The 27,798-nt window shown below is 42.5% G+C and overlaps 2 protein-coding genes across 3 annotated transcripts in view; both read left to right on the top strand.

The window, feature by feature from the left end:
- Positions 1-2,188: 2,188 nt before the first annotated feature.
- CAMLG (calcium modulating ligand) lies at positions 2,189-14,692 on the top strand. The gene is made up of 4 exons (XM_073355536.1): positions 2,189-2,524; positions 6,861-7,318; positions 7,998-8,063; positions 11,734-14,692. Exons 1-4 carry the CDS (start codon positions 2,338-2,340, stop codon positions 11,923-11,925), a joined length of 903 nt encoding a protein of 300 aa, XP_073211637.1. The 5' UTR covers positions 2,189-2,337; the 3' UTR covers positions 11,926-14,692.
- A 3,170-nt stretch (positions 14,693-17,862) lies between these two features.
- Positions 17,863-27,798, top strand: part of DDX46 (DEAD-box helicase 46) — a 36,875-nt gene continuing 26,939 nt past the window's right edge. For both annotated transcript variants that reach the window (XM_073355535.1, XM_073355534.1), the window contains exons 1-4: positions 17,863-18,013; positions 22,287-22,475; positions 22,895-23,029; positions 26,579-26,675. In XM_073355535.1, coding sequence (XP_073211636.1) covers positions 17,997-18,013; positions 22,287-22,475; positions 22,895-23,029; positions 26,579-26,675 — 438 coding nt within the window. In that variant the 5' untranslated portion in view covers positions 17,863-17,996. The remainder of the gene's footprint in view (positions 18,014-22,286; positions 22,476-22,894; positions 23,030-26,578; positions 26,676-27,798) is intronic.

The following is a 27,798-nucleotide window of genomic DNA, read 5'->3' as shown; positions in this document are numbered from 1 at the left end:
GCTGAGTACAATATCTTATATAGGGAATGGCAAAGCTTTATCAAGTCTTAAATACCTCATGGGTCTGTAAAGAGAACAGTGGTGTGTTGCTAACTGTAAATACAAACATCCAGGAGCAATGCTGTTCAGAACACTAAATTCTGCAGGTTTAGGATTTTGTACAATCAACATTTAATTTCCAGCAGCCCCCTTATTCTAACTCTGGATGTTTTTCTGGCCAGAAATACCTAAGATACTTATCAAGGTCATTTGCTTTAAGACTGCACGTAGCCTGCTGTGTTCTGAATATCTCTGCACAAGTATGTAGAAGACCGTTTTTCTTTGTGTGCCATCTTTACACTATTGCTATAAATAGATTTTCCTCTCTGAATGTGCATCCTAAAGTCAGATGTAAGATTCGCATAGTCATGTTTTAGTGGGCTGCAAATGTTTCTGCTGGGTGATGAAGTTAGAAATGAACCCTTTGGAGAACTATACTTCCTTATGAAGTCTCAACCACACAAGTTAAATTGAAATGTCTCAGATGCAAACTCTGGTAATGCAATACTTATTCATTTAAGTTTAATATTCCTTTAAAAATACATTGTTTGGAACACTGTAAAATAGTAGCTTACTTTTACTGCCAAAGGATCTAAAAGTGCTTCATGGGCTAAACAACTGATAATATATCCATGAAACAGCAGTTGTTCAACCATAGCCCTGAGCAAGAGTTTAGGGTAGTAAGTCAAAACAAATGCTTGTCCCAGCTGAATCTAGAGAAAATTAAACCAGGTGGAATTACCTAAATTGGTATTTTGCCATTTAGTACCTCTACTCCTACACAAAGGTCCCTGGGCTACAACCAGCCCTTTATGGTTGGATGCTGAGAATATAGTCAGAGGGGTATTAACAGAAGAAAGCTATTAGAGACTTTTTTCAGTCATTTTCCAGTCCCTGGGCAGTAATTATTCCACACCCTGAAGTACAGAGGCAAGCACACAGAGTGGCAGATTTGGGAAGGATTGACTGTTGATTTTGGTAACAATCTGAGGATTTCCCCTGTGCAAGTCAATTCTGTACTTGTCCTCATAGTGACAGTCACACGCTATTGCTGCCGGAGCCTCAACCATTAAGCATGGGGGTGAGTGTGTATGTGTGTGAGATCCTTTCTGTAGAGAACTGTTGGTGTTCAGATGAGAGCGCTACCCTGTGTCTGGTGAGGGGAAGCGGGGACCAGTCACCGCTAGCTGTGTGTGTGTGTGTGTGTGTGTGTGGAGGAGACCAGTCACCGCTAGCTCTGTGTGTGTGTGTGTGTGTGTGTGTGGAGGAGAGGCACTGAGCACAGCTAGGTGCCTTGTGTCTGATCGGGGGAGCGCTAGGGTTGCCACCTCTCGGGCCCACAAACTGGCCTGTCACGCTGACCTTAGCCCCTAGAGCAGGGGGTTCTCAAACTGGGGGTTGGGTCCCCACAGGGGGTTGTGAGGTGGTTATGTGAGGGGGGGGGGCGGGGGTCACGAGCTGCCAGCTTCCACCCTAAACCCCGCTTTGCCTCCAGCATTTCTAATGGTGTTACATATGTTAAAAAGTGTCGATCGTTTCTGAGGGGGGTCGCACTCAGAGCTTTGCGATGTGAAAGGGGTCACCAGTACCAAAGTTTGAGAATCACGGCCCTGGAGCCACGGGCAGCGTGGGCTGAGCCCCCGGGCGGGGCAGACACCTCAGCCGCGCGACAACCCTGGGAGCCCCTGGACAGGCGCCAACGCCAGGCAGCTCTGACTTCACCCTCTTGCTGGCCGCGCCGCGCCGCGCCAGGCGAAGCGCTGGAGCAGGCCCGGCGCGCGCTCGGGCGGTTGGACCGGCGAGCCGGGCGCAAGGGGCCTGTCTTCCCCCTGCCGGCGGGTGGGGGGCGTTCGCGGTGCCTGCGCCTCTGCTGTGCTCCGCGGCAGGCAGGTGGCTGCTCTGACTCTAACCACCGCGGGCCCGCCCCTCAGCGGCGTGGTGCACCCAGGCAGCGTCACCGCTCCCTCCCGCTCCATCGATGGGGAGAGCTGCTGTGACACGCCTCCCCTCACGCTCTTTCTGTGTGTGGTCATCGCGAGGCCGGGGCCGCCATCTTTACTGTGGGCATCAGGTCAGGAAAGGCGCGCAGTTGGCGAGGCCGACCGACGGGGTGTCGCTCCCAGTTCCTTTGGCCTCTGCCCTCATCCAAGATGGCACTTCTTGCTTCAGCAGTTGGAGGCGGTTCTAGCATGGCGGCGGGGGTTACGCCTGCGCACTGGGCCTGAGGGAGGTGGAGAGGCCAGGCAGGCCTCATTGTTTTGTGAGGGGGCGGAGACGCTTGTGCTGTGTCTGCTGCGGATGGAGCCGGAGGCGCTGGCCGTGGTGGATGGTGGCGGGGCCAGGTCGGCTCCTGGCCCCATGGGGGCCCCCGCAGTGCTCTCCGTGTCGCAGCGCCGGGCCGAGCTCCGGCGGAGGAAGCTGCTGATGAATTCGGAGGAGAGGATCAACCGAATCATGGGCTTCCACCGGCCGGGCGGGGTGAAGGGTAAGAGGCGGGGAGGCATTGGGGGGCGAAGGTGAGGCCGGGTGTCGCTCAGCCCTCGCCCGACGGGAGGCCAGCGGTCAGGGGCTGTGGCCTCCATGAAGACCTCGAGGAAGGGGCTGGGGGCAGGCAAGAGGAAGAGGTTGCTGGCGGGACCCCCCCCCCGCCATCGAAGGGGGCCAGGCTGGGGGCTGGAGATTGCTGGGGATACTCCTGCCATTTAAAAGGGGGCAGGGGAGATAGGGCCAGCATAGGTTGGAGGCTGTGGCTGGCCCCATAGCTTTGGGGGTATATGACACCCCCGCTCGTCTCCTCCCCAGGCTGGAGCAGCGGCTATGCTTTTGTTACCTTGCTTCTAGGCAAGGCGAGAGGCTCAGGGCACAAACAGCGATGGCATCTTCCTCCTCTCCGGGAGCAGGGAAACACTCTTCCCCACCAAGATGGGTGGGGGCATGACTGTGCTTTCGGTGGTGGGGCTTTTCTATGGCAGTTACGTCCTCACTCCTCTTCTGCTCATGCTGCTACGTGATACTAGCAAACTCTCACCCATAAATACTGCGGAGATTGCAGGAGTCCACTTCGCTGTGCAGAAACACATCTCGGCGCAGCATACAAATGCGTGTGTGATTTCCCTCAGTGGATGAGGGGTGGTATCTGGAGGTCTTTTCACTGACCTCGGCATTGTCTGCCCTCAGTAAAATAGTTCAGGTGACTTCTGCACACTCCATCTTACTGTGTTATTGAGATTTGTTGCTTGTGGCCATATTCTTTTCTTCCATGTTTCATATATTTGGAATCATATTAAACTTCTTTTCAGGGCCCTTTAGTGTATTAGGGTTATTATTATATGTAAAAAGTACCATAGATCTAAATAGCTCTGTAGACACATAAAACAAGGTGTGTGTGTGTGTGTCCCCTCCTCCTGCCCCCTAAAAAATAATTTACAGTTGAAGGGTCTGATCCTGCAAAAACTCTATGCACAGAATTGCCATGGACTTTAATGGAATTTTCTGCTTGTACTAGGAGTAGGTAGGATTGTGTCCTGTTGTGTTGATTGGGGGTTTCTCGGGCCCAACAAAGGAATGCTAATAAATCTCTTCTTCACTGTTCACACTTAATCTGTTTAATGTTGTGTTTGGGGTTTTGTGTGAAATTATCACTGGCTTACTCCCATTATGTTATACCAATAAAATAAAAACCAGCAGGATCTTATGAAAGGGGAAAAGGCAAAATGCCACATTTATTGTGAATACAGAAAGAATCATAGTAAGCAGGTTTCAGAGTATTCGCAAAAAGAAAAGGAGTACTTGTGGCACCTTAGAGACTAACCAATTTATTTGAGCATAAGCTTTCGTGAGCTACAGCTCACTTTCCTTTTCATAGTAAGCAGTTAGTTATAGCTATAACATTCCATTCAGTTTTATATTTATTCACACACACATACACACCCACACACACAGGTTCTGCAAGGTTGTTATCACAGTTACCAGCCTTAGAGTTGCTCATGCCAAGCCACTGGCCAGGTGGCCTGGACATGAGGAGGGAGCAGGGCCTTGTCAGATGCTCATCTGATGCTCCTGGAAGTTGGTTTGCAGAATCAGACCCCAAAGTTCTCACTTTCTAGAGTCCATTTTTATAGGAATTTCTTCCTATGCCAGTCTATGGGAATTGCTTCATCATGCTGTTGCTGAATCAATCAGCAGGTAGCACATTCCTGACGGCTCCAAGATGTTATCTTGTTCTTTGGTTCTCCCATCCTTGAGGCTGTTGGGTGGATTCCAGTCTGCCCTCTGGGGGTCCTCTGATTATTTCCACTTCTTCAGCCGATGGACACTGGATTCTTAGGCTGGCACCTCCCTGATCATTCAGTTATTATCCACACCAAGCATCCATCCACATACATCCTCTATCTCTATTTTAATCACAGTTATTAACAAAGCGAGATGAATACAACAAAAGGTCAGGGAGTCTCTGGGTGCTGTTTCTGTTAGAGTATTGCTTTGAGTCTCTCTCTGTGTGAGGAGTAGTTGTTACAAAGAATTGCTTTGAGAACAGACTCTTAGAAATGCTAACACAATTAGCAGCTTGCAAGTTTCACACACAGAGGGAGAGAAACAGTACCAAAAACCAAGAGACCTTTTAATTAGTAATACCCTGGAATTTAAAGTATGGGGAATCAAACTCATTTGTGATTTTTAATACAGAACTTCTTTAATATGGTCCAACAATAATAGCCACCATCTCAATCTTTTAAATATTTTATTAGACATAGAAAAACAAAAACAGTTAAAGCGTTTGAAATGTAAAGTTGTAAGTAAGGCTTTCATGTTAACAATATTCTTTATTCCCTCTGCCTTTATAAGGGGTAACCCTTGCTTGACAGTTTTGCAGATGGCATTAAAGAAGGTAGCAGATGTTGTACAGACAATTGAAGAATGCTGCCCAAGTGTCAGCACAGGCAGAGAGTCACAGTTTATGATCAGATCAGAACCCTGGAGTCCTTTCTCCCAGTTTCCAGCTCTCATAACTAGACATGCTACCATTTTTCTCCAATATGTTATTTCTCCACAAATTTGTTCTCATTTTGATGACTCTCATAGTTGTATGGAAGGTATTAAACATTTCTTTCCAACTTTTCTGTGTTACAGTTGTTTTATTTCATCTTTAAATTTAACTAAAACAATGTCTGGAAATATTTAAAGCACTTTTAACTTGATCTGAGCTAGCTCCTATAGTAATTCATCAACAATGAGTGAAGTCACAAAATTTTCTGGAAAAATAGATTACATATGACCAATTGCATATTTGTAGTGGAATTTTGGAAGAGACTAAAAGACTAGTAAAGAGTGAGCTTTCAGATTTTAATATGCAAGAGTGGCCATAAACAATGAGTCAGTTTGTTTTGATTATGAAAAATACTTCTCTTAAAGGTTTGTTTTTCCTGGTTTAATACCCATGACTGGAATATTCTTTTATTGCATTTTCTCTTTCCCCACCAGTTGAAAGGTCATTGTCCTCATTTAGCACTCTGCAGCTCTGCAATTGAACTACATCTTGGCTTGTTTCCTTCCATACCTTCTAGGTTGCATATGGCCCTTAATGCTCCTTCTGTCTGCTTCGCTTACTCTGAATTCTATGCCTTTTTTACACTGCTCTCTTTGCTTGAAATAACCTCTTGCTTCCTGTGTTCCAGATGTCATTCTTCAAATCCCTCCTCAAACCCAGTGCTTTTACTTGGTTTTTCATTGCTGAGTAACTGTGACTCTGCCTGTGCTGACACTTGGGCTGCATTCTTCAATTGTCTGTACATTTGCTACAGTTTTTATAAAAAGAAAAGGAGTACTTGTGGCACCTTAGAGACTAACCAATTTATTTGAGCATAAACTTTCGTGAGCTACAGCTCACTTCATCGGATGCATACTATGGAAAGTGTAGAAGGTCTTTTTATACACACAAAGCACGAAAAAATGGGTGATAGCTTTAGATAAGCTATTACCAGCAGGAGAGTGGAGTGGGGGGAGAGAGAACCTTTTGTAGTGGTAAACACCCATTTTTTCATGCTTTGTGTGTATAAAAAAGATCATCTACGCTTTCCACAGTATGCATCCGATGAAGTGAGCTGTCGCTCACGAGAGCTTATGCTCAAATAAATTGGTTAGTCTCTAAGGTGCCACAAGTACTCCTTTTCTTTTTGCTAATACAGACTAACACGGCTGTTACTCTGAGACCAGTTTTTATAAACTCTTTATTGCTGGGTTTTAATGTGTATTTTTTGTTTTAGAAAGTGTCATATGAACCCATGGAAGTCAGTATGGTGGTAGAGGGGAGTCATTGAGCTTCTTAGAGCCCATTGCAAGTGTATATATAAAAAAATAAAAATATGGATCTGATGAAGTCACTGTCAAGATAACAGATTTTTGTCTTGATGCTGAAGTTGGCTTCATGCTGTGCTCTTTATTGTTCTCCACAAGGAGACATGGTGTAATGGTCTGAGCATAGAAGCAAGAGTCAGGAACGCCTGAATTCTAGTCCTAGCTCTAACACAGAGGTCTCCTGTTGTTTAGGACAAGTCACTTAACAACAGCCTCAGTTTCTCTGTCTGTAAAATGGGACTGCTGATAGTCGCTCATTTACTTCTCAGGGGGTTTAGGAAGATTAGTTAATTACTGTTTATAAAATGCAGTGAAGAAAAGCTTTAACATGTTTATCAATTGTAAAGCTGTGGTTTCACAGAAGTGATTTAATACATCAACCTGATGCCCAAAATCCAGCAGTCTGAGAGGCTGATCTAAATATTCAGTGGGAATTACATGCTTCATGTTTTGTTTCTCCTCTTCAGGTGATGAAAGTCACACAGATTCAAAACTTCAACATGAGCAAGATAAATCGAACTCCCTCCCTGTTCCTGCAGTTTCAAAGCGAATTGTGCTTGGTGATTCTGTCTGTAATTTGGCAGGAACATCTGACCACACAAGTGGCATTATAGAGCTCAAGGGAGATAAAAAGGACTTGTTCAGTAAAACTCCCGAGCTTGGTAATGATGGTACCAGTGAGCTCCGGCATCGTAGCAGAGGGGATCTGGCATCAGAAGCTTCACAGAGAACACCTCGACATGGATTAGATCAATACTTATCAAGATTTGATGAAGCTATGAAGCTAAGAAACCATCTGATGAATGAGAAGCCTAGTCAAGAGAATGGGAATGCAGTGGAGGAATTTGATTCTTTTCGCATTTTCAGATTGGTGGGATGTGCGCTTCTTGCCGTAGGAGTTAGGGCTTTTGTGTGCAAGTACTTGGTGAGTTAAGAAAAATATTTGTTGCTGCAAATCCCACATTAGTTCTCTTCTAGAGGTAACATGAAATTCATCATGGCCCTTGTCTGTAGATAGCGAGTAGATGAGTAGGGAACTTTTTCTCTTGGGCCAATCTTATATAAGCCATGAGCAGTCATTACGTTCTTGAGGCAGGCAGTCATCTCAGAACCTGCACTGTCTGGGTAATGCAGCCACTAAGTAGCAGTTGAGAGAAGTGTAAAATATAACCTCATCTCCTATGGACTAAGAACATTAGCACCAGAATGCTTCATCTGCCTGTGTTTTCAGCTGGAATCTCATCTAGAAGTATGTAGCTAGCACAAAGTACCATCTTCTGAGTAATTAGGTTGACTTTAGACAGCACTGATGTTGTAACTATGGCAGCAGTCTTTGGTATTCTGTAAGGCCTCCTATGTCTATCTCCTTTCAGGGTCAGGGCCTAAGGGAATTATGCAGATATTCCTCCTTAGTGGTTAAATTTATCTATTTAGGTCACCAGTGTTCATGAAAATGGTTATTTTCTATGAATGATTTTGCAGTGTAGTGACTGAAATTTTATTACACATAAATGGCATTTTCCTTGAAAGAATAAGGTAACGTGATTCCTCAATTATCCTTGTTTGTCTAACTAATTTTCATGTTTTCTCTTCAATCTTCACAGTCAATATTTGCTCCATTTCTTACTCTACAACTTGCATATATGGGACTGTCCAAATATTTTCCAAAGGTAAGATCAGTACACAGAAAAGATTAATTTAAAATATTTTTAATTTAAACTTTTGTGAGAATGGTTTAGAATGGGCCCAGCTAGTACAGAATGTACTTTACAAACAGGATTAAGTGACTAATTGATGTATCTATATGGCCCCCTTTCATTTTAAGGTTGTGAAATGAAAGACACCTATTATTGTGGATTAATGCACTAGCCTTTAAATTGTCAGGACCTTCATTCAAATCCTGTTAAACCCTCTAGTGAAAATGAGTTTTATTGTCTTGTTCTTGTGCCTAGTGAACATTTAGTCATAGCACCATTGGAAGTATCTGATCAAGAGAGAACGTTAGTTCTTCTTTTGTGTTATGAAGCATTTACCTTTCATCCATGCAGTACTTATCTGCGGTCACTGTTGTGTGGTTTCATCCACAGATGATGTGCATGAGATGTTTGAGCTAACAGAATTCTTCCCCTCAGTGTGAACTGAACCTTAGTCCTTCATTTTCAAGGTCACTGAATTCACTTACTAATAACTGTTTAAATGTAGGGCAAAAGTCAAGGTGGAAGACTTTGAAATGTGAGGATTTATTTACATGCCTAACTTCCTGTTCATCAATAGGAAACTGTATCCCTTGCTTTATATATCTATACTGGTTAATTACAATGAAGTGACTGCTTAGCTGATGTCTTTGTCAGCCTATATGGTAAAGGAAGATCGATTAATACTTGATCCATAGTTTAAAATTCTAAAGTTCCTTTTCAAAGGAATAGTAGATTAACTAACTATAGACCATAGGAATAAATGAGTGGTTGGGCTTTCCTAGGTAGGTATATAATTGAAAACAGTGAACTTTCAAGAAGTCATTCTAAACTTATCTGCAGAAAACACCAGACAATGTACTAAGGGGATCCATCCTGGATTAGACCACCTGGACTCGATCACCCATTAGATTTGTTTAGCTCTAGTTTCCGTTATTCTAAATTCAGTTATTTAGCTGTAGTATTTTAGGATGTGACTTTTTTGAATTTGAAAATAATATGTTTGCTGGCAACATTTATCCTTCATTGTATATGTTGCAATGATACAGTACTTTAAACCACAGGCCTGTCTGTCCATCTCTGGGCTAACAAGGTGGAAAGTACAGCTTTCCTGGCACGTTTTGAGAGGAGATGGACAAACTCCTTTCCCTCATTTTAAATATATTATAATGATTAATCTTGTGTGAGCTAATTGCTTAGTAAATAATGACTAATATTTGCTTACCCAGGTCATTCCGCTATCAGTGTCCGTTTTTCTCGTTTTGTAAAAACACTGGGATACCTTGAGTATAAGACTCTGTATTTAAATGTTCATAAATGGCTTGTCGCACCTTAGAGACTAACCAATTTATTTGAGCATAAGCTTGGTTAGTCTCTAAGGTGCCACAAGTACTCCTTTTCTTTTTGCGAATACAGACTAACACGGCTGTTACTCTGAAACCTGTCATAAATGGCTTGATTTACCTATACTGTAAAATAGTAAGTTGCAATACTAAACTGTAATAGATCACAACATTTTGAAATTTTACACAACTTAATGTTGCTGTCCCAAAAATGAATTTCAGTATAAAATGCCAAACAGACATCTGTTCTAGATTTTAGGACCCTTGACAAATAACTTAAACCACAACTTGTAACACAGTGAATAGCCAATTCACCCATCAGAAGAACAGCAGTCACAAAACATTCCCACCTCAGCTCCTACAAAAACCTTAACCTTACGGTCTCAGCCTTTTTCTGTTGCCCATTCTAAGAGATGGAATTGTCAAGGCCTCCTAATGGTCAACAGATTCAAACTATTTCAGACAACTGAGAAGGGAGTGAATTTGAAGGTCATCATGGCCCTTCTTGAGAGAGCTCTGCAGCAGTTCCATCAGCAGAAAACTGATGGAGCACCAGTGTGATCACCTGTGCTGATGATATCTGAAGCAGTATTGCATGGAGAGAGAAGTGCAATGCCATTTGTGGCTTATTAGGTCAAAACCAACATCCTGAACTTGACCCAGAAACCAGCCTGATAGGCAGTGTATGTGTGTTCATGGAGGGAGAAGCTGCTTAGCAAGTAAGCTGCTGCATTCTATACTAGTTGTTTCCAAATGCATTTAAGATGTAGCCCTAAATAGAGCACAGTGTCATAATCTATTTTAGAGATGATAAAGCCATTGATTAGAGTAGCAGGGTTGCATCAAGAGATGGTTACACTCTCCTAACCAGAAAAAGATGGAAAAAAGCAGTTTTGATCATCACTGTTAGAATTATCCAGAAGCAACTGTTAATATAACAAGACTACAGATTGCACGCTTGTGTGACAACCAGTGGGGACAAACAATCTGATTAGTCTTCGTTATAGTTCCTGGCTTCTTGCCCCAGCTGGTCATTACCTCAGTTTTTATACCCTTGAGCTTTAACTTGCTTGCTCTCCTCATGCCCCAGTCTCAATCAGACACAAAAAGATGCTTGATTGCACTATGGATTGGATGAAGTGAAAATACAAAGTGGGTATTGTCAGGATACTTTATATATATAAAAAAAAAATCACTCCATATCTCCTTGCTAGCTGTCCTTACAATCTATGCATAGTGGAAACCTGCGGCATCCCACATGAGATCATCCTCAGGGCAGAAAAGCACCCTCCCAAAACTGCTCACTGGGATCTCTGAGATAAAAGAATAAAACAATTATGTAGCAGTCCCAGCTATTCTTGCTGGAGTCCACATGTGGGGTCAGGTTTTAAACTAAATAATTTTTCGGCATTAGAAGAGGATCGAGATCTCAGATTTTCAGAACGGTGTGATCAAATTGATCTTAACTCAGGAATACAAGTGAAGACAGTCCCAGCCCTGAAGAGTTTACAGTTCAAAATAAGCATGACACAGCAAGTGAGCTTCCACTCTTCCCTTGTCAGTCTTTGGGAGATGTAATACCCATGGTCTGTAGAAGGATGAGAGAAGATTGTACCCTCCGTAGCAGTCAGTACATTGTAGCATTTACTGCTAAAGCTGATTCTTGCTGTCTGGACTTGCTGCCACAGGATTAGCGCACAGTGGCAGTTTGAGAATAGAAAACAGTTGGATGACGTGAAATGAAAAGATAAATGAAAGCCTCCAGGCTTAGAGCAGATCTGCACCAGAAACTTTTGCTGGTAAAGTAATGTCAGTTAGGGATATAATATCTTTAATATTTTTATAATGGCAAAAGTCCTAGTGTAGATGCAGCTATACTGGCAAAAAAGTGCTTTTGCCAGTGTAGCTTATATAGGGAACTGTTATAAGCTATACCAGTAAAAGCACTTTTTTTTCACTAAAAGCTATGTCTGTGCTAGGAGGGTTTGCCAGCATAGCTAAACTAACTCAGACTTCCCTATTTTCCACGGTGGTTTGGGAGACTATTAGAGCCATCTCAGCATGAATCTGCTGCAAGGACAATAAGAGAGAAATGTTCAGAATCCTAGAGCACAATTGCAGAGAATGGATACAAGACTTCATGGGGGATAAAATGTATATTGTCTATACTGACCATTCAAGCAAATAAACATGCTAAAAATATTCAAGTATTGGCTTAAAGGTAGGCGTGTTGCTTTAAGAAGAACTGGATTGTGACAGATTAAATAATTTAGTAATCACTGTTTTTGTTTTTTGATGTTTAGAGTGAAAAGAAGATGAAAACTACGGTATTAACTGCTGCTCTTTTACTGTCAGGAATCCCTGCAGAAGTGATTAGTCGCTCCATGGATACCTATAGCAAAATGGGAGACATTTTCACAGATCTCTGTGTTTATTTCTTTACTTTTATCTTCTGCCATGAACTGCTTGTTTTTTTTGGTTCTGAAGTGCTGTGATAGCTGTAGAACTCGATACAGTAGTTACACAAAAGTTTTCCGTTCTGTATTCCTATAATATCGCTGGGTATGCCACACAGGTTTATACCTTATTAATTCTTACCTATTCAAATGCTTGAAAGCGGTTAAATCCACTCCTCTATGAATGGAAGAACAGGGTCCCAGGTCTGGGGTTGTATTAGTACAGTTTATTCAATTTCTAATGTGGAGATTAGGGTGTAAGTGTCAATGATCTATATCATTTGCTGTTTAGTTAGATATTCTTTTAACTGTACCACAAGCATCACTTACTTTGTGTCACTTTCTTGTTGACTCGGTAGTGTGAGGACACAACAGAACTGGTGTGCTCTCAACAGAACTATTTATACATTGTGACAGGACTTACCTAAAGAATGCTCTCTGTGTATTACTTCTGCTTTTTAAAATTTAAATAAAATAAAATGTACCCATACATTCTGTTGTTCAAACTCTGAATGTTGAACAAAAATAGCCTCAGCCCACAAGCCTGCTACAGTTTGGTGATGCACCACCTCATTGTCTTGCTCTCAGTTGAAGTCCTCATCCTCTCTGTGCATAAGTTATTTGTTATAGCCAGGACTGATTTCAAGTGAGGAAACCGGAGCAAAACAACTAAGCAAAAAAATCCTGTTGTCCTACAAATGTCATTCTTAAAGAAGTAAGAAGACATAGTTAGAAACTATGCTAATCTCATAACGTTTCCCTGAGCATTTGGCAGCTCTCTAATCCTAGTAGTTATCCTAACCTTAGTTTTACCCATGCTTTCATCTTGACCCCGGTTTACTGTTCTCTCTGGAGGGTTCACTTTATATAGTGAAAGCAGCACTCAAGAAGCCTGAGTCTAAAGCAGTTGCTTCATATTTATTAAAAATGTTTGTGCTGTTTTGGTCAACCATTAGTTAAGCAGGGGACTACATATTTTGACTATGTATATCTTTTCTGTATTTCTCTACCTGTGTTTATTACTAAAGACATTTGCATGTAAACAGAATCTTAATTGCATGCGAGTTCTGCTCCGCTGCTTAATACTGCTACTGCTCAACAGCCTAACAGAACCTTTGGCTGGCATTCAGCAGAGCTGTCTATATGTTGACTGACTTGCTTATTCCTTTGTTCTATGTGTTGGTTTGAAGTCCCTCCAAATAAATCACAGTAGCCAGGCTTATTTAGATCTGAAGTACTGAAACAGGCAGTGGAAAAACATTTTCTTATCGCCACGTTGTTTTGAGTTTATTTCCACATGTAGATCAATGTGTTGAGGGGGAAAGTGGTATCTGTTAGTAAAACCAGACAGGAGGGATTTAGGAGGCTGCCAAGGCAGATAAATCCTGTTCTCTCTTTAGGGGGAAGTGAGCTAGCTGTAGTTCTTCTTTCAATCCCACAGAAATGTGACGCATTGAGAGGAAGGAATGGGCTATCTGAAGTGTTATCCCAGCTAGCCACCCCTTCACATTGGCCATCGTCAATGATTTCTGCTGCATCTGAACTTGGTGTTACCTCCACCATGTAGCTTGTCTTTTTACTATTGAAGCTACAAGGTGAAATAGGCCAATATCAGTTTTTCAATTTGGAGAGGATCAATAATTTTATTGGTGCTTGTCTAAAGTGATAGTTTTGCTTCTTAACCAAAAAAAAAATAAAAATCTGACTATAGTTGCTAAAGTAAACAAGACTGTGCTTTCTGCCTAATCTTTCTCAACTAAAATTATCTGCATTATAATTTTAATTCTGCATTTCTCAGCCAATTGTTAGACCTATGTCTGTGGAATGAAAAAGAATCGTGTGTTCTGATTCTACACTACATTCAGTTCTTTTGCACTACCATTGTTTTTGTTGACCAGCCAATTGTATACATTTAGGGCTAGATGGTAAACTATTCTGATTTAGATCTGATAGCACAAATGCAGTTTGCAGTGATAGTGTAGCTGTGTTGATCCCAGGATGTTAGAGAGAGACAAAGTGGGTGAGGTAATAACTTTTACTGGACCAACTTCTGTTGGTGAAAGAGACAAGCTTTCAAGCTACACAGAGCCTCTTTCACCAACAGAAGCTGGTCCAGTTAAAGATATTACCTCATCCACCTTGTCTCAGCACAAATATAGACATGTTAAAAGGTTCAGTCAACAGATTCAGATAGGAGCTTTTCAAACCATGGTTGAAACGTAAATAATGAGTCTGCTCAAAAAAGATATGTGACCTAACTTTCAGGATTATATCGCACATAAACGAGTATTGCAGAAATGCAATATATTAGTCCTATGGAGGGTCTAAAAACTCTAAATTTCTCATTATTCCCGACTAATATTTCAGCTTTTAAGAATGGTTTAATTGTAATTAGTTAAGCCTAGAAAAACATCTTGACATACAGATATTTTTTCTGCACTCTACTCCTTTTGCATTCCTATAACTGGGAAATGACTAAGCCAGATTTTTTTATAGGTGGCAGAAGAAATATTGCTCTGAGGTTTAACATGGAAGTTTTGACTCTGAAAAGAATACTTTTGTCAGACGTATAATGCTGCTGAAGATAGGGTGTGCATATAACCCTCCTCTCTGCTGTAATGAATGAATGAAGTATAGGGCTGATAAGGCAAATGTTCATAAAGTTGAATTCATCCTTGACCAAGCAATGAAAGAATTTCATCTCTGTGATCTCATTTTCTCTGTTCATGTACAATATTCTGTTTAATTATTTCTACACTGGTTGTTTTCTACTAAATTTATTAAAGTTATGCTTGTTACCACCTTCTCTTATGGTTTGACTGTGCTTGGGAAGCCAACCTTTTTTATTAATAGAGATCTCATGCTTTGTTAATGTTCTGGACAAGTTGCCAGTTCCACAGGGAACATCAAAAAAGGGCTACATTTCACTGTCCTGTATTAGTAAACGGTTTGATCTGAGCACAGGACTAAGAGCTGGAAATTCCTTAGTTGTAATCCCAGCTCAGATGCTGACTCACTCTGTTGCTTTCAATGAGTATTTGAACCCCTGCCTCAGTGTTGTTTTATTTTCCCCTTTCTACAAAGCTGTACTTGTTCAGGTATCCAAATGACATTAAGTCCTCAGAAGATAGTAACTACTTGCCTGTGTAACACTTTGAAGGGGGGAAGTTCATGGTTACTTACGGGGTATTGTAAATTAATAATATATTACGTTTGTAAAGCTCTGTAAAGATTAAAAGAACTATATAAATGCTAAGTATTGTTTGGGGTTAATTACTGTACATAAACTGCATATGTGTTAAAATTACAGCACATGAAGTTAGCACACTGATTACTGAATAAACCTCAAAATTGGTGGTCATATGCATATACATTTATTTTTTTTCAGTTGGAATTCAGATTTAGGTAATCAATCTCAATAGATGTTTGGGTACTCTGAGGTGACCATACCGGATCCCAATATTATGGTTTTTTTTAAAGAATTTCTGAAGTTATGAATATTCCCTTTGGTAATTGATATCATACACTTGTTACGTGTGATGATTGTCTTTGTTTGTACCAGGTATATCACATTTAGGATTAGGTTCATATTTTCTTCTGTAAAATGGATTTGTCTTCAGTCATTTAAAATGACTGTTTTAATACATAAATCAAAATTCTAATCTGTATTCTCTACAGTCTTACTGTAAATGTACAGGACTGACAACGTGTCTTGTTTTGGTCTTCATAAAGTAGTTATTTCCATAGTAAGTCTTGGTTTTTATAACTTTACTAGTAAAATTAGCATCTACCTAAGACAAAAATGGTCAGTTTTCAGGTGTAGTTTTCATTTGACTGATTAATTTTTGTTTTTAGTTGCAAGACCATTAAAAATAAGTTTGATATTTTGTAAATTTTAAATAAAAATACTCCTTAATCTGGACTGGTAATTTTTACCTGGAGCAAATGTTTCTGGTTTCAGACAGTCGGACCCGTTAGCCAAGATGTAGTTATAGATGGAAGTCATAATTAGGTCACTTTTGTCAATCCAAGGGAAACCTGTATTCTGAGGTCTGTATTTATCCCGTCTAGATTTAAATATTCTGAAAAATGAGGCTTCCATCACCTTTGAGGTGATATTTTTGCAGGCTAATTGAATTGACTATGATTTTTCATCCTGATATGCCGCCTCAGATTTAATTTTACTGCATTTTTTTTTAATTACACCCATTGGACCATTCTAAATAAGAGCCCTTCCTTTGGGGGGTTTACACCCTTCATTTATTTTTATGTAGGTGTGGCTTCCCTTCCCAAACTACACTCCTATACCCGAAGAAAACCTGCCAAAAATCCTAACAAAGGATACAACATAGTAAAAAATTAAGGCTGTTGATTAATTGCAGTTAACTCATGCGATTAACTCAAAAAAATTAATCGCAATTTAGCACCCTGTTTAAACAATAGAATACCAATTGAAATTTATTAAATATTTTTGGATGTTTTTCAATATTTTCAAATATGTTGATTTCATTTGCAACAGAATACAAACTGTACAGTGCTCACTTTATATTTTTTTATTAGAGATTTGCACTGTAAAAACAATAAAGAGAAATAGTATTTTCACTTCACCTCATAAAAGTACTGTAAAGCAATCTCTTTACCATGAAAGTGCAACTTACAAATGTAGTTTTTTCGTTACTTAACTGCACTCAAACAAAACAATGTAAAACTTTAGAGCCTACATGTTGTTACCAGATTTACCCATTACTTTGGGGTACGCTCATTCATGAGGGTTACTCTTCTGGGTTTTTTTTTCTGTAATTCTATTAATGTACTGCTTGTGTCACCTGTGTTTTCATAGGGAGCTGCTCTACTCCTTTTTACAAGTCCTCTCCCAATGCAGCTATCCTGCTGTACCTAGGTTCCCTAGGGTTCGGTTCCTCCAGCCCCAGAACCAGATGAACACACACACACGTTAACAGAGCAAGTCTGAGTGGACCGCATCAATCAGCACTTTCAAGCTGCCACACTTATATGGCCCTGGACTCAGTCGTCTGGGTCGAGCAGCACTTCTTAGCTGCCACCCTCGTATGTCACAGGTTCAGCACGTCCCTATCCCCACTTTCATGTTGAAATTGTACTGGTGAGCAAATCCCACTGTATTTTGGGCACTCCAGGGATCTTTTAGCTTAGGTAAGAAGTATTGCTGCAGAATAAATGGGGAAGCTAAAAACACAAAGGGTGTTCAAATGTGGTTATTTTTGCACGCTAAGGAGGCTGGTAGCCACAGGATCTAAGATTAGGTGTGAACACCAACTGTGATGTACTCCCCAGTGCTCTTGAACATTAAAACCTCTGGGTTTAGAGGGGGATAGCCAGTCTTGAAAGGGGGAAAATGAATCAAAGATTGTGACCCCCCCATTTTAATTTGGATTCCTCCCCACCCTGATTCCACCAATGGGAGCACAGGTGTGGCGCAGCACCTCCCATTTTAATCACCACCAGGGTTAGCCCTGCTAGAAGCAGCTGTAGCTCAGGGAAGCTCATGCTCAAATAAATTGGTTAGTCTCTAAGGTGCCACAAGTCCTCCTTTTCTTAATGAGAAACTTGACCCAAGAGGCTAGTGCAGACCTAGGGTGACCAGATAGAAAGTGTGAAAAATCGGGACGGGGGTCATAGATGCCTATATAAGAAAAATTCCCAAATATTGGTACTGCCCCTATAAAATTGGGACATCTGGTCACCCTATGTAGACCAGACCCAACCCAAGCCCTCCAACTCCTAGCAGCCTCCATAAAGGACCTTGCCTGGGACTCTGGGCTGGGCCGAGGTTTGATTGCCGTGGCAGGGATGCTGATGAGTGCAGCACGGTGTGAGAGAAAGCGCGCGCCCTTTCCCCAAAGAGTGCACTCCTTGCACTGCCTCAGGCCGCACTGCCCGTCTCCAGCCGCCAGGGCGCGCTGTATCCCGGGGACGCGTGGGGCGGGCAGCTTCCCGCTGCCGGTCCCGCTCCTTCCTCTCGTTGGTCACCGCGCTACGGGCTCGTAATGGCGGCAGCTGCGTAGGGGTTCCCGGATCTAGCTGAATCCCAGAGACCGCCGCCGCCGCTGCTCCGCGCGCCCGGAGCAGCCATGGGCCGAGAGTCCAGGTGAGGAGGCGGGAGCGGCTCTGCCACTGTCCCAGCGGGGTGGCTCCAGCCCGGCCACGGGAACAAAGGGCCGCGGCGGGACCGAGCTGAGGGGAGGCTCGCCGAGGAGCTGGGGCCGGGGCCTGAAGGAGCCGGGGAGCGGGCTCCCTCCGCGTGCTAGGCGGTGGGGGGGGTCCCAGGGCTGGAGGGAGGAGCCGGCCGTTGTCGAGGCTGTGGGGGAGCGTCCAGGGAGCCGCCGCCCCCAGAGGGGTTGCCTCGTACGGGGTGTTGTCTCCAGAAGATCCGCGTGCGGCCTGAGCGGGGTGTCCGCGGCTCTGAGGCCCGAGCGGTGGCGTCACCTCGGCCCGCCGCGGGGGTGGGAGGGGGAGCGGCGAGCTCGCGGCGAGGTCTCGTGCCCCCAGGTCTTGAAGAGAGAGTGGCTCTGATCGCCGGTCCACATGGCTCTGATGCTGCCTGCCCCCCGCAAGGATGTTCCCCAATCTCCGGCCAGTTAATGACCCCCCGCACTCCCTCCCCCCCCAGTTTCTCCCGAGAAAAACCATGGGGATGGATTGGCTTCAAGCCCTCAGGGCAAGCGCAGGGGTAGAAAGTGGTGGTGGTTCTCGTCTGCAGCCCAGCGGAGCAGATTGCGTGTACCAAAATGATGGACGGCACTGTGGGGGATTCAGTCCCGTAAACGTGTTAAATGAGAGTGGTTTGTGCTGGGTTTTAACGTCCGTGAAGTGCATCGTCTCGTTGAGCGTTGAGACGCTAGTGGAGACGAGGCATTGCCGTTTTTCTCTTGATGTAGCTGGTGAAGGACAGCTCGTGGGGGGGGGGGCGATATAGGATTGACATTGTGAGTAACTATATCGAGACAAAAACTATTTGTGTGGTGCCTCTAATGGGACTTTACACAGAGGTAGGCTATCCTGATGTCATGAGTGCACCTGTTTTTTCAATGAAGACAAACCCACACTCCACGGAATGCAGTGGTGCCATCAGAGAAGGGTCAGAACGGCAGGCATGTCAAAACTGACCTAACTCAAGCCATACCCATGAATGATATTGGGAGATTATACCTCTGAGTTGAGCAGTGTACACAGAGGGTGGGCTGCACTGGATGCTTCTGGACTCTTTGCTTTGTCCTTTTTTCATCAGATTAGTTGTTTCAGTAGCTTCCTCCAGAACCATGTGGCTCCCATTGCTGCTTCTACCATACTTGGTTGTGCTGTGAGCTATCAGATTTCTTTAATAATACTTTACTTGTGAGAGAGAGAGATAGATAGATAGATATTACTCTTTTGCAGGTGCCAGAACTGAGGTTCTCAAGGGAACGCAACAAATCTATGGGATTAAATTCTAAAACCCCATCTATACTAGGAGTGCTATATTGGCATACCGTACTCGCAGAGTGTTTTGCTGGTGTAGTATACTTATATCGGTAAAGCGCTGTTACTAGTGTGAGCTTTCATGCTTGTTGTAATTCTCCCCCCCTCCACCCCCAAGCAAAACAAGTAAAAGCACAGATTTGCCAGTATAGTTGTGTCTACACTAAGTATTTTGCTGACACAGCTGTGTTGCTTCGGGATGATACCTCTGTGCTGGCAGAAGCCTATAGTGTAGACCAGGGGTCGGCAACCTTTTAGAAGTGGTGTGCCGAGTCTTCATTTATTCACTTTAATTTAAGGTTTCGCGTGCCAATAATACATTTCAACGTTTTTTAGAAGGTGTCTCTCTATAAGTCTATATATTATATAACTAACCATTGTCATATGTAAAAAAGGTTTTCAAAATGTTTAAGAAGCTTCATTTAAAATTTAAATTAAAATGGTGATCTTACACCACTGGCCCACTCAGCCCGCTGCCGGCCTGGGGTTCCATTTACCTAGGCCGGCAGTGGGCTGAGTGGGGCCGGGGCAAGGGGCCGGCGGCCGGGGCAAGGGGCCGGCGGCCGGCTGAACAGCTCAGCCCGCTGCTGCTCAGCCCGCTGCCGGTCTGGGGTTCTGTCCGCCTGCTCCTGCCAGCCAGGATCCTGGCTGCTGCCCCCACTCAGCCCGCTGCCGGTCTGGTGTCCCGGCTCTGTCCACATAGAGTAGGTACCTCTCCCTGGTTCTAGCCATTCTCTTTCTGCACCTAGATGAGGTTGGGAGTGTGCTGAGAACAGGGCTGCGGGTGAAGGAGCAGGCTGGGGGTTGGGGTGCAGGGTGTGGCCAGGAGCTAGAATGAGGGAGGGGGCTTGGGGTTGGGGCAGGAGGTTTGGGTGTGGAGCTCTTACCTGGGCAGCTCCCATTTGGTGCGAGGGGTGCAGGTGGGAATGTGGGGTGTGTGTGCAGGAGCTCCTGTTTGGTGCTCAAGGTGGGGATGTGCAAGAGTCAGGGCATGGGTTGGGGGGGGGAAGGCTGGGAGTATGTGGGGGGGTGCAGGAGTCGGGGCAGAGGGCTGGGAGTGTGTGTGGGGAGGTGCAGGGTTCAGGGCTGGGGTGTGGGGGGGTTCAGGGCAGAGGGCTGGGGGTGTGGGCTGGGGTCGTGAGGGTGCTCCCAGCCCCCAGTCCTGAGCAGCTCACGGCAGGGGGCTGGAGGGGACATGCTGATTCCACCCTCTTCCCCAAGGTCCCTGGAGCAGAGAGCATGCTGCGGCTCCGCTTTTGCTTTTCCCTCTCCCCCTCCATAGCAAGGGCCCCTTAGCAAGGGCCCTCAGCTGATTGGCCGCAGGGAGAGAGAGAAGGAGGGGCAGGAACCTAGCACACTGTGGGAAGAGGCAGGGGAAGGGGGAAGCTTGCCTGCCCCGCAAGGAGAGAGCGGTCGGCGGAGAAGAGCGGGCAGGATTTTTAATGGCACAGCAGTGTGCCATTAAAAATTGGCTTGTGTGCTGTCTTTGGCACGCGTGCCATAGGGTCCTGACCCCTGGTGTAGACATAGCGTAGGTCTCATGACTCCTTGGCTTGGTTTACTCTTGAAAGGTATATTGGCATAGTTCTGAGATGTGAAAAAACCACACCCCTGACCGACGTAGCTATGCCTACATAACCCTCAGTGTAGACGCAGCTATGGTGACAGACTGTGGCCTCACATTAGCCGCAGCTAATGTTATTTGAGGGGGTGTCTTACGCTGACAGAAAAACCTCTACTGTTGATGTAGGCTGCGTTGGCACAGCCCTGGCGACATAGCTATACTGGTACTGTATAGTCTCCATGGTGGAGACATACCCCTATTTCCCTGATAGCTGAGTGTTAATCTATGTGTCCTGAGAAACTTCCAACTCAGTTATGAGATGCTGTGTATGTAAATTATCCCTGCTATTTCAGGTCTTCATTTTTTTGTCTTGAATTGTTGTCCAATGTAATATGGTGTTTACACATTGTTATGTTTCACTCAGAGGTATCTGCATTTCTGTGATGGATGCAATGATTCCTGTGTCTGTTAAAGGTGTAAGTTTATAAAGTTTGAGCATTTTTGAATCCTAAGATAAAAGATGCTTGTCATGGACTCCTCAGCTTATTACAGTTTGTATCCTTTGTTGATAGTGCTGCCAACTTGAAACATGCTCTGTGGCCACATATGATTTTATAAGAGAAGCGCTTACTGGCCCAGCCAAGATCCAAGCCCCATTGCAAATTGCACAAATGCTGGAGGGACAGTCTTTTTCCCAGAGAGCTTACAGTCTAAATAGACAGAACTGACCAAAAGGTTGGAGGCGAATACAGAGGCACAGAGAGGTGAAGAAGTGATTTGCTCAGGGTCACACAGCATGTTAGTAACAGAGCTGGGAAGAAAATCTAAATCTCCTGACTCCAGTCCACTGCCCTTTTCATTACACCAAACAGGCTCATGCTTGCACACAATTTTTTGAACGGAGTTTTATAGTATCTCTTTGGAACTGAGATATAAACTGAGGCAGATTGCCCTAGTGTTATAAAATATGAGACATATTTACATGCAGTTTTAACCTTTTTCCTGAATATAAAAATTGATGGATTACTAAATAGTAAACTCCTCTTGGGATTCTGATGCTATCACAAAGAGCTGTGCTCTCGTGGTGTGACCTCACTAGGACTTTTTCAATGATATATAGCAAAGTAATCCAGCAAACTTCAGTATCTCAGTAGGTGCATATGTGTGTGTACTAGTTCAGTTATACAAGACCAGGAAAGACTTTTTTGTAATCTTAAAAAAAAAGACCTGGTCTTTCCTTTTTATGGTTTCTGTTCTAAATGTGATTAAAGTACCTTTAAACTGCAAAGTGTTCTTCTATACATCTTGATTCTTTTATTGTGAATTTGCAACTACACAGACATTATCGGAAGCGCTCCACATCACGTGGACGTTCCGGTAGCCGCTCTAGAAGTCGATCTCCGGCTGACAAAAGAGCAAAACGTGGAGAAGACAGACGTTCTAGAAGTAGAGATCGAGAACGCAGGCGTGAGAGGTCACGCAGTAGGGACAAGAGGAGATCTCGGTCAAGGGACAGGAAGCGCCTGAGGTATGAGTCGTAAAATCTCAGGAAATGTATGTGTTCTTGGAAAATAAGACTTGACTTGAGTCAGTCTGAGCTATCTTATTATGAATATCTGATGTTCCTCTCTGTACGATTGGTGTTGGTATCTGCCTTTTGTAATAGGTTTTACTTAGGTAAAGTAGTACATAGTATACTTGATTTCAATTATTGGCTTGTGACAAGCTGCTGTAATTTGGATTTGGTAACCCTGTCCATAGCCTTAATGGATCTTGGCTTCCTTTTGCAGATTTTTGCTGAAGATTGTTTTTTCCCATGTTAACAGACCAATTTATGTTAATGTTTCCCCCCAAACCAAAATGTCTCAGTTTTCATATACTCTTATATTTTAAAATAATGGCCATAAGTGCAGAATACTAAATAAGCCAATTCTGCTTCTGTGGCAGACGTTCAAGAAGTAGAGAGAGGGAACGGAGCAGAGAGAGAAGAAGATCACGCAGTCGAGAGAGGAAACGGTCCAGAAGCAGAAGTAGACGGTCCCGGTCCACCAGTCCTGGCAAGAGCAAGAAAACAGAAAACAGGTACTCTCATTCACAGCTGTGATTACTATGTTAGTAACTAGACATGGGAAGATTTATAGATTATAGTCTCTTCCTATATGGAGATTGGATATAGTTGCCAGATAGATTTATCAGATATTAAATTGGTTTTCCAGTATTTCTGTAAATCTTTTTTTCAGGAATAAAAATATTCCTCACCATGTTCCTTGGCATAATAAGGCTTTTTCCCAGGAGAACTTTTGTGTGAGTGTGTATACACATTTGGAAAATAACATTGGTTTTCTCACCCAAGTAGCTGACTGCAACTAGGGATGTAAAAGTTTAACCGATAAGCTTGATGCTTATCGGTTTCGTTTAACAATTAAACTCTGCTGCCGCCCAGTGGCCAGGTGGGACCCCGGGTGCCAGTGGGGCCCCAAACGTGGGGGTACTGCAGAACCCCCCACATCCTTAGTTCCCCAGCTAAACATTTAACCTTTTAACCAGTAGAATTTTAATAGGTTAAATGGTTACTTTTTGTACATGCTATTTACATCCCTAAGTGCAACCCCTTTTTTATGCTACATGCCTTGTCATCATCACCCTCTGCACTTGTGAAAATGCACAGAATGTCTCTTTAGCATCTTAGGCTATTTATGCCTGTTCCTGGATCATCATTTGCAAGATGATTAACTTTCACCATTGCAGAATTTTGCTCAAATTCAAAATGCCCAGATTGGGAGCTAGATCAAACATTAGGTTAATCTTTCAGCTCTAGAAACAGAAGTTCACGCTCATATTCTCCCTGCTGGACATTTGTCCCTTTTTGTTTTTGTAAAGCTCTCCATCCCTGTAGGAGAATAAAACAAGCTTTCTGGAAAATCTGAATAGATTTGGTAAAAAGGCTTGTGTGTTTGGTAAAAAGGCTTATCTTTAGATGTTGATCTTAGTTTGTTTCAACTAGATCATTGTAACATGTACTTGACATATGGGGGCAGGGTAGGCAGGGACTCAGTGCATCATTTGGAAATCATGCACAAAAGTGACTTTAGTAAGTGAAAAGTCAGCTTACTGTCATCCAGCAATTTAAAGCGGTTTATAACTACTAATTAGGTCTCATAAAACCCGCTGAGTTGTAATATAGTAATAGTAAATTTAGGTTCAAAGAGTTTAAGTGATTTGGCAGAGGACACCCTATAAGTTCACGGCAGAGCCAGCAATACAACCCACAGTGCTGGAGAGCACCACTTCCCAGATGGAGGCACTTGGCATGGGGCAAACACTTGTTACAAGAAGGTCTGCTGCCTACACAGGTTTTGGGGGACATTAATATATTAAAATTATTTAAATAAATCTTGTGATAAGAACAATGGATGACACTATCACTCAATTTTCTAAGAGGCATTACGTGATTTAGCCACAGTATTTTCAACAAAAAACTCTTCAACAAGAGTTACATTTTCAAAACGCCGCATGAGTGTCAGCTGTGCTAGAGGTCACCTTTAACACATCCTTTCCACAGAGGTGTGACACAAAACATGAAGTAACTATGATTTAAATATATTAGGGTCAGTGTGAATTTTTTTTTTTTGGTAGGTGTCACTACCTTAACTTTAAATTTATGTGTATTCAGGTCTTTTCTTGTATTACTGAAATAGAACTATTCCTCCAGTGAAATGCATGAGAGTTCCTAATATGTAAAACAGCATTTATAGAACTTAAAATATTATTTTTTTCCTTCCTTATACTCTTCTGTCTGCCTGTATCCATCTGTTGTCTCGTCTTACACTTAGTTCCTGTCGCAAAGAGCTGACAATCTATCTTTGTTCTGTGTTAGTACAGCACCTTGCACAATGGGGTCCTGGTCCATGACTAGAGCTCCTAGGTACTACGCTAATGTAAATAATAATAAATAAAATATAGGATATGTTGCTACTTAGATCTAGAAAAGAGCTTTTAAGCAATGGGAACAAACCATAAGGTTTAGGCAGTGCATATGCACTCACTGAATATTATCCTTCTTCTAAAAGCCAGAGATGTGCATGGCTTTCCTGACTTATTGCCTCCAGGCCTTAATATCATATTAAATACATATGAGGAGTTTTTAGAACAACACAAGTTGCATTGATCTGGGCTACGTCGCAAATAGCGAAACAAACAAAGCCATTCAGTATGTGGTGTTTGCTGTTGAACGCAGGCTCACAGAAATCAAGAACAAAGGGTACTGTTTTAAACAACATTTTGTATGGTTACTCTTCCTCAAAATTGCTTGTTGTGTTCAAGATCAAAACCACTTATCTGAGATGATAAGAATGCTGCATTTTCTAAATATTACTACTATAATGGAGGATATTAAATAAAGCTACATACTCAAATACAAGTCAAGTACATGTTACAATGATTTCTTTAATATTCATGCTAATAGATAAAGTGCATAGTATAACACTTCAAAGAAATCCATGAAATATGCTTATACCATGCCATCGCTTTGTATTTGTGGTGTTTGCTGAATGCTGTCAGCATGCTCAGCGTTGTAGAGAACATGGAGTAGACAGGGACCCTACCTGTATGAGTTTATGATCAAATAAGATGACTAATAACTAGACTTAACAAAAAGGTGCAGTTTGAGGTCCCTTTAATGTTGAATTTAGAAATGTGTAAAATCTTACTTCAGGTCAAGTGATTTCTAAATACATTTTAAACTGAATTTTCAATTATAATCATAACCAGACAATGAAGTTGCACAGTTTAAAGAAAAGCAGTACTGTATAGGTAAACTGTACCATTAACGTGTATATAGAATAAGGAGGTTGATGACTATCCCGGGGCCTTAATCAAAACATCACAAAATTGTATTCAGAGAAGTTGGAATGACATAACATCTTGTAAAATAAACATATGGTTTGCATTAAAATAGCCCTGTGGGCTATGAAAAAAGCTTAATACTTTTTTTTTTTTTTTAGCTAAAAAGTGAATTTTAAATGTATTATCATGGGTTAGCCACACGTTTAATAAAAAATAGATGCATCTAACCTAGAGGGGGTAGGAATAGTAAAATCTGTAATAAATGTAAATGGGTTTTGGATCAAGTTATGTAGGTAGCCTTTCCTGACGGGAGGTGTCCTTATGTTTTTCAGCCAGTAGTGAAATCCTCCAGGGGCACTCAGACTTACAAGGGAAGGTGCTAGATCCCTGTGGTATTAGAAGTGCAAAAGACAGTAATTTCTGAGTATCTCTGTTCCAATAGCTATCTTCAAGGTGGTGTAAAATAAACTCTGGAACCATGAGAGTATCCATTCTAAGTATTTCTGGAAATGAAGTCTGCAACTTCCTCCCATAAAGAAATGAGAACAACAGAACTAGAGCATATGAATCAATGTGTCCTAACAGATTTTTGCATCTCTGTTATTTCTAGGAAGTATGTCCATGAAATGAAGAGATTCTCTGGGAAGTAAATATAGTCTGCAAGATATTTAAAAAAATCTGTGAATTACATTTTCTTTCAGCACACACATATCTTTCCCAAGAAAAGCTGGAACAGTCTGTTTAGCATGCAGATGCAGTACATACGTTTTTGATCTTATCTTTCAGATCAAGGTCTAAAGAAAAGACGGAAGGTGTGGAAGTTTCCAAAGAAAAGAAAAAAGAGAAAGAAGACAAAGAAGAAGAAAAGGATAAAGATGTTAGTGTATGTATACTGACCAATGAGAGAAGATTATATCAGAAGATTGTATTTTAAACATTAGCTGTTACAAATGATAAATTTATTTTAGAACTTTAGATATAGTTTACTGTATTTTTAAAAAATCACCTTAGATAATCCCTTTTTTAGGTCTGGACCTCATAGAGCATAGACTTCTGTTACAATGGGTATGCTTCTACCACTTGACAGAAGAAACATTCTTCCCTTAATGCAGGACTTCTTAGCCTGTAGAATACAAACTTCAGGCAGATTGTGCAGGGTCACTTGTGTCACATCCCACTGATTGCTGGTTGTGGAGGGTTAGATGAGTTTAGAAATGCCTACAATCTTACTTCAGGTCAAGTGCTTTCTAAATACATTTTTATGTAGAAAATATCCTTTGGTCACTAGAACCTAGCAGGAGTCAGGGGGAAGAAAGGGAAGGAGCAGTTTGCTTCCTCTGTTTTTGCCTCTGCTTCATCCAGTTCTAGAGCAGCACTCCAACACACAAGCCTTTCTTCATGTGCCAGTATATTTATGTATGCATCTGTAATTTTCACTCCATGCATCTGAAGAAGTGGGGTTTTTACCCATGAAAGCTTATGCTCAAATAAATCTGTTAGTCTTTAAGGTGCCCCCCGACTCTTTGTGCTTTTTGTGGATACAGACTAACATGGCTACGCCCTGATACTTGACTCCAATACACAGACAATGCTTGGCTCTGGGGCAGGGGAATCTGTGCTTCATGACAAACCCTCCAGTCTAGCAGGAGTCAGCAACAGGCCAGCAAACCAGCATCCTCACCAAATCCAGTCAACTATGCATGCACCTTCAACCAGAACTCCTGCCTAGGACTCATTGGTTATAATCCACTCATAGCTTGTTGCTCTGACACAAATAATTTGGGGAAATAGCGAGTTGCAAGGTGGCTTTTCAGGGTCTCGCACCAAAAAATGGTTGAGAATCATTGCTGTTGTATACTTTCCCTATGAGGGTGAGGAAAGTTTGACGTGTTTAGGAGTATTTGTTTAGAAATGTAGATCCCTAGGACCAAGTTCTGGCATTGGATGAAAGGCAGATAACTGCATTTCACTTTATTTTAGTCACCTCGCTCATGCAAGTATAGTAG

This window comes from Lepidochelys kempii, chromosome 8 (assembly GCF_965140265.1).
Source record: "Lepidochelys kempii isolate rLepKem1 chromosome 8, rLepKem1.hap2, whole genome shotgun sequence".
NCBI lineage: Eukaryota > Metazoa > Chordata > Testudines > Cheloniidae > Lepidochelys > Lepidochelys kempii.
Note: the sequence above shows the minus strand (reverse complement) of the source record. Positions and strands in the feature narration are given on the sequence as shown.

What these genes read in the sequence shown, in the direction of transcription:
- CAMLG (XM_073355536.1), top strand. Translation starts at nt 2,338, where the DNA reads ATGGAGCCGGAGGCGCTGGCCGTGGTGGATGGTGGCGGGGCCAGGTCG. An exon ending in CCGGCCGGGCGGGGTGAAGG is followed by an intron (nt 2,525 to 6,860) that starts GTAAGAGGCGGG and finishes TCTCCTCTTCAG; the next exon opens with GTGATGAAAGTCACACAGAT. An exon ending in TGTCCAAATATTTTCCAAAG is followed by an intron (nt 8,064 to 11,733) that starts GTAAGATCAGTA and finishes TTTGATGTTTAG; the next exon opens with AGTGAAAAGAAGATGAAAAC.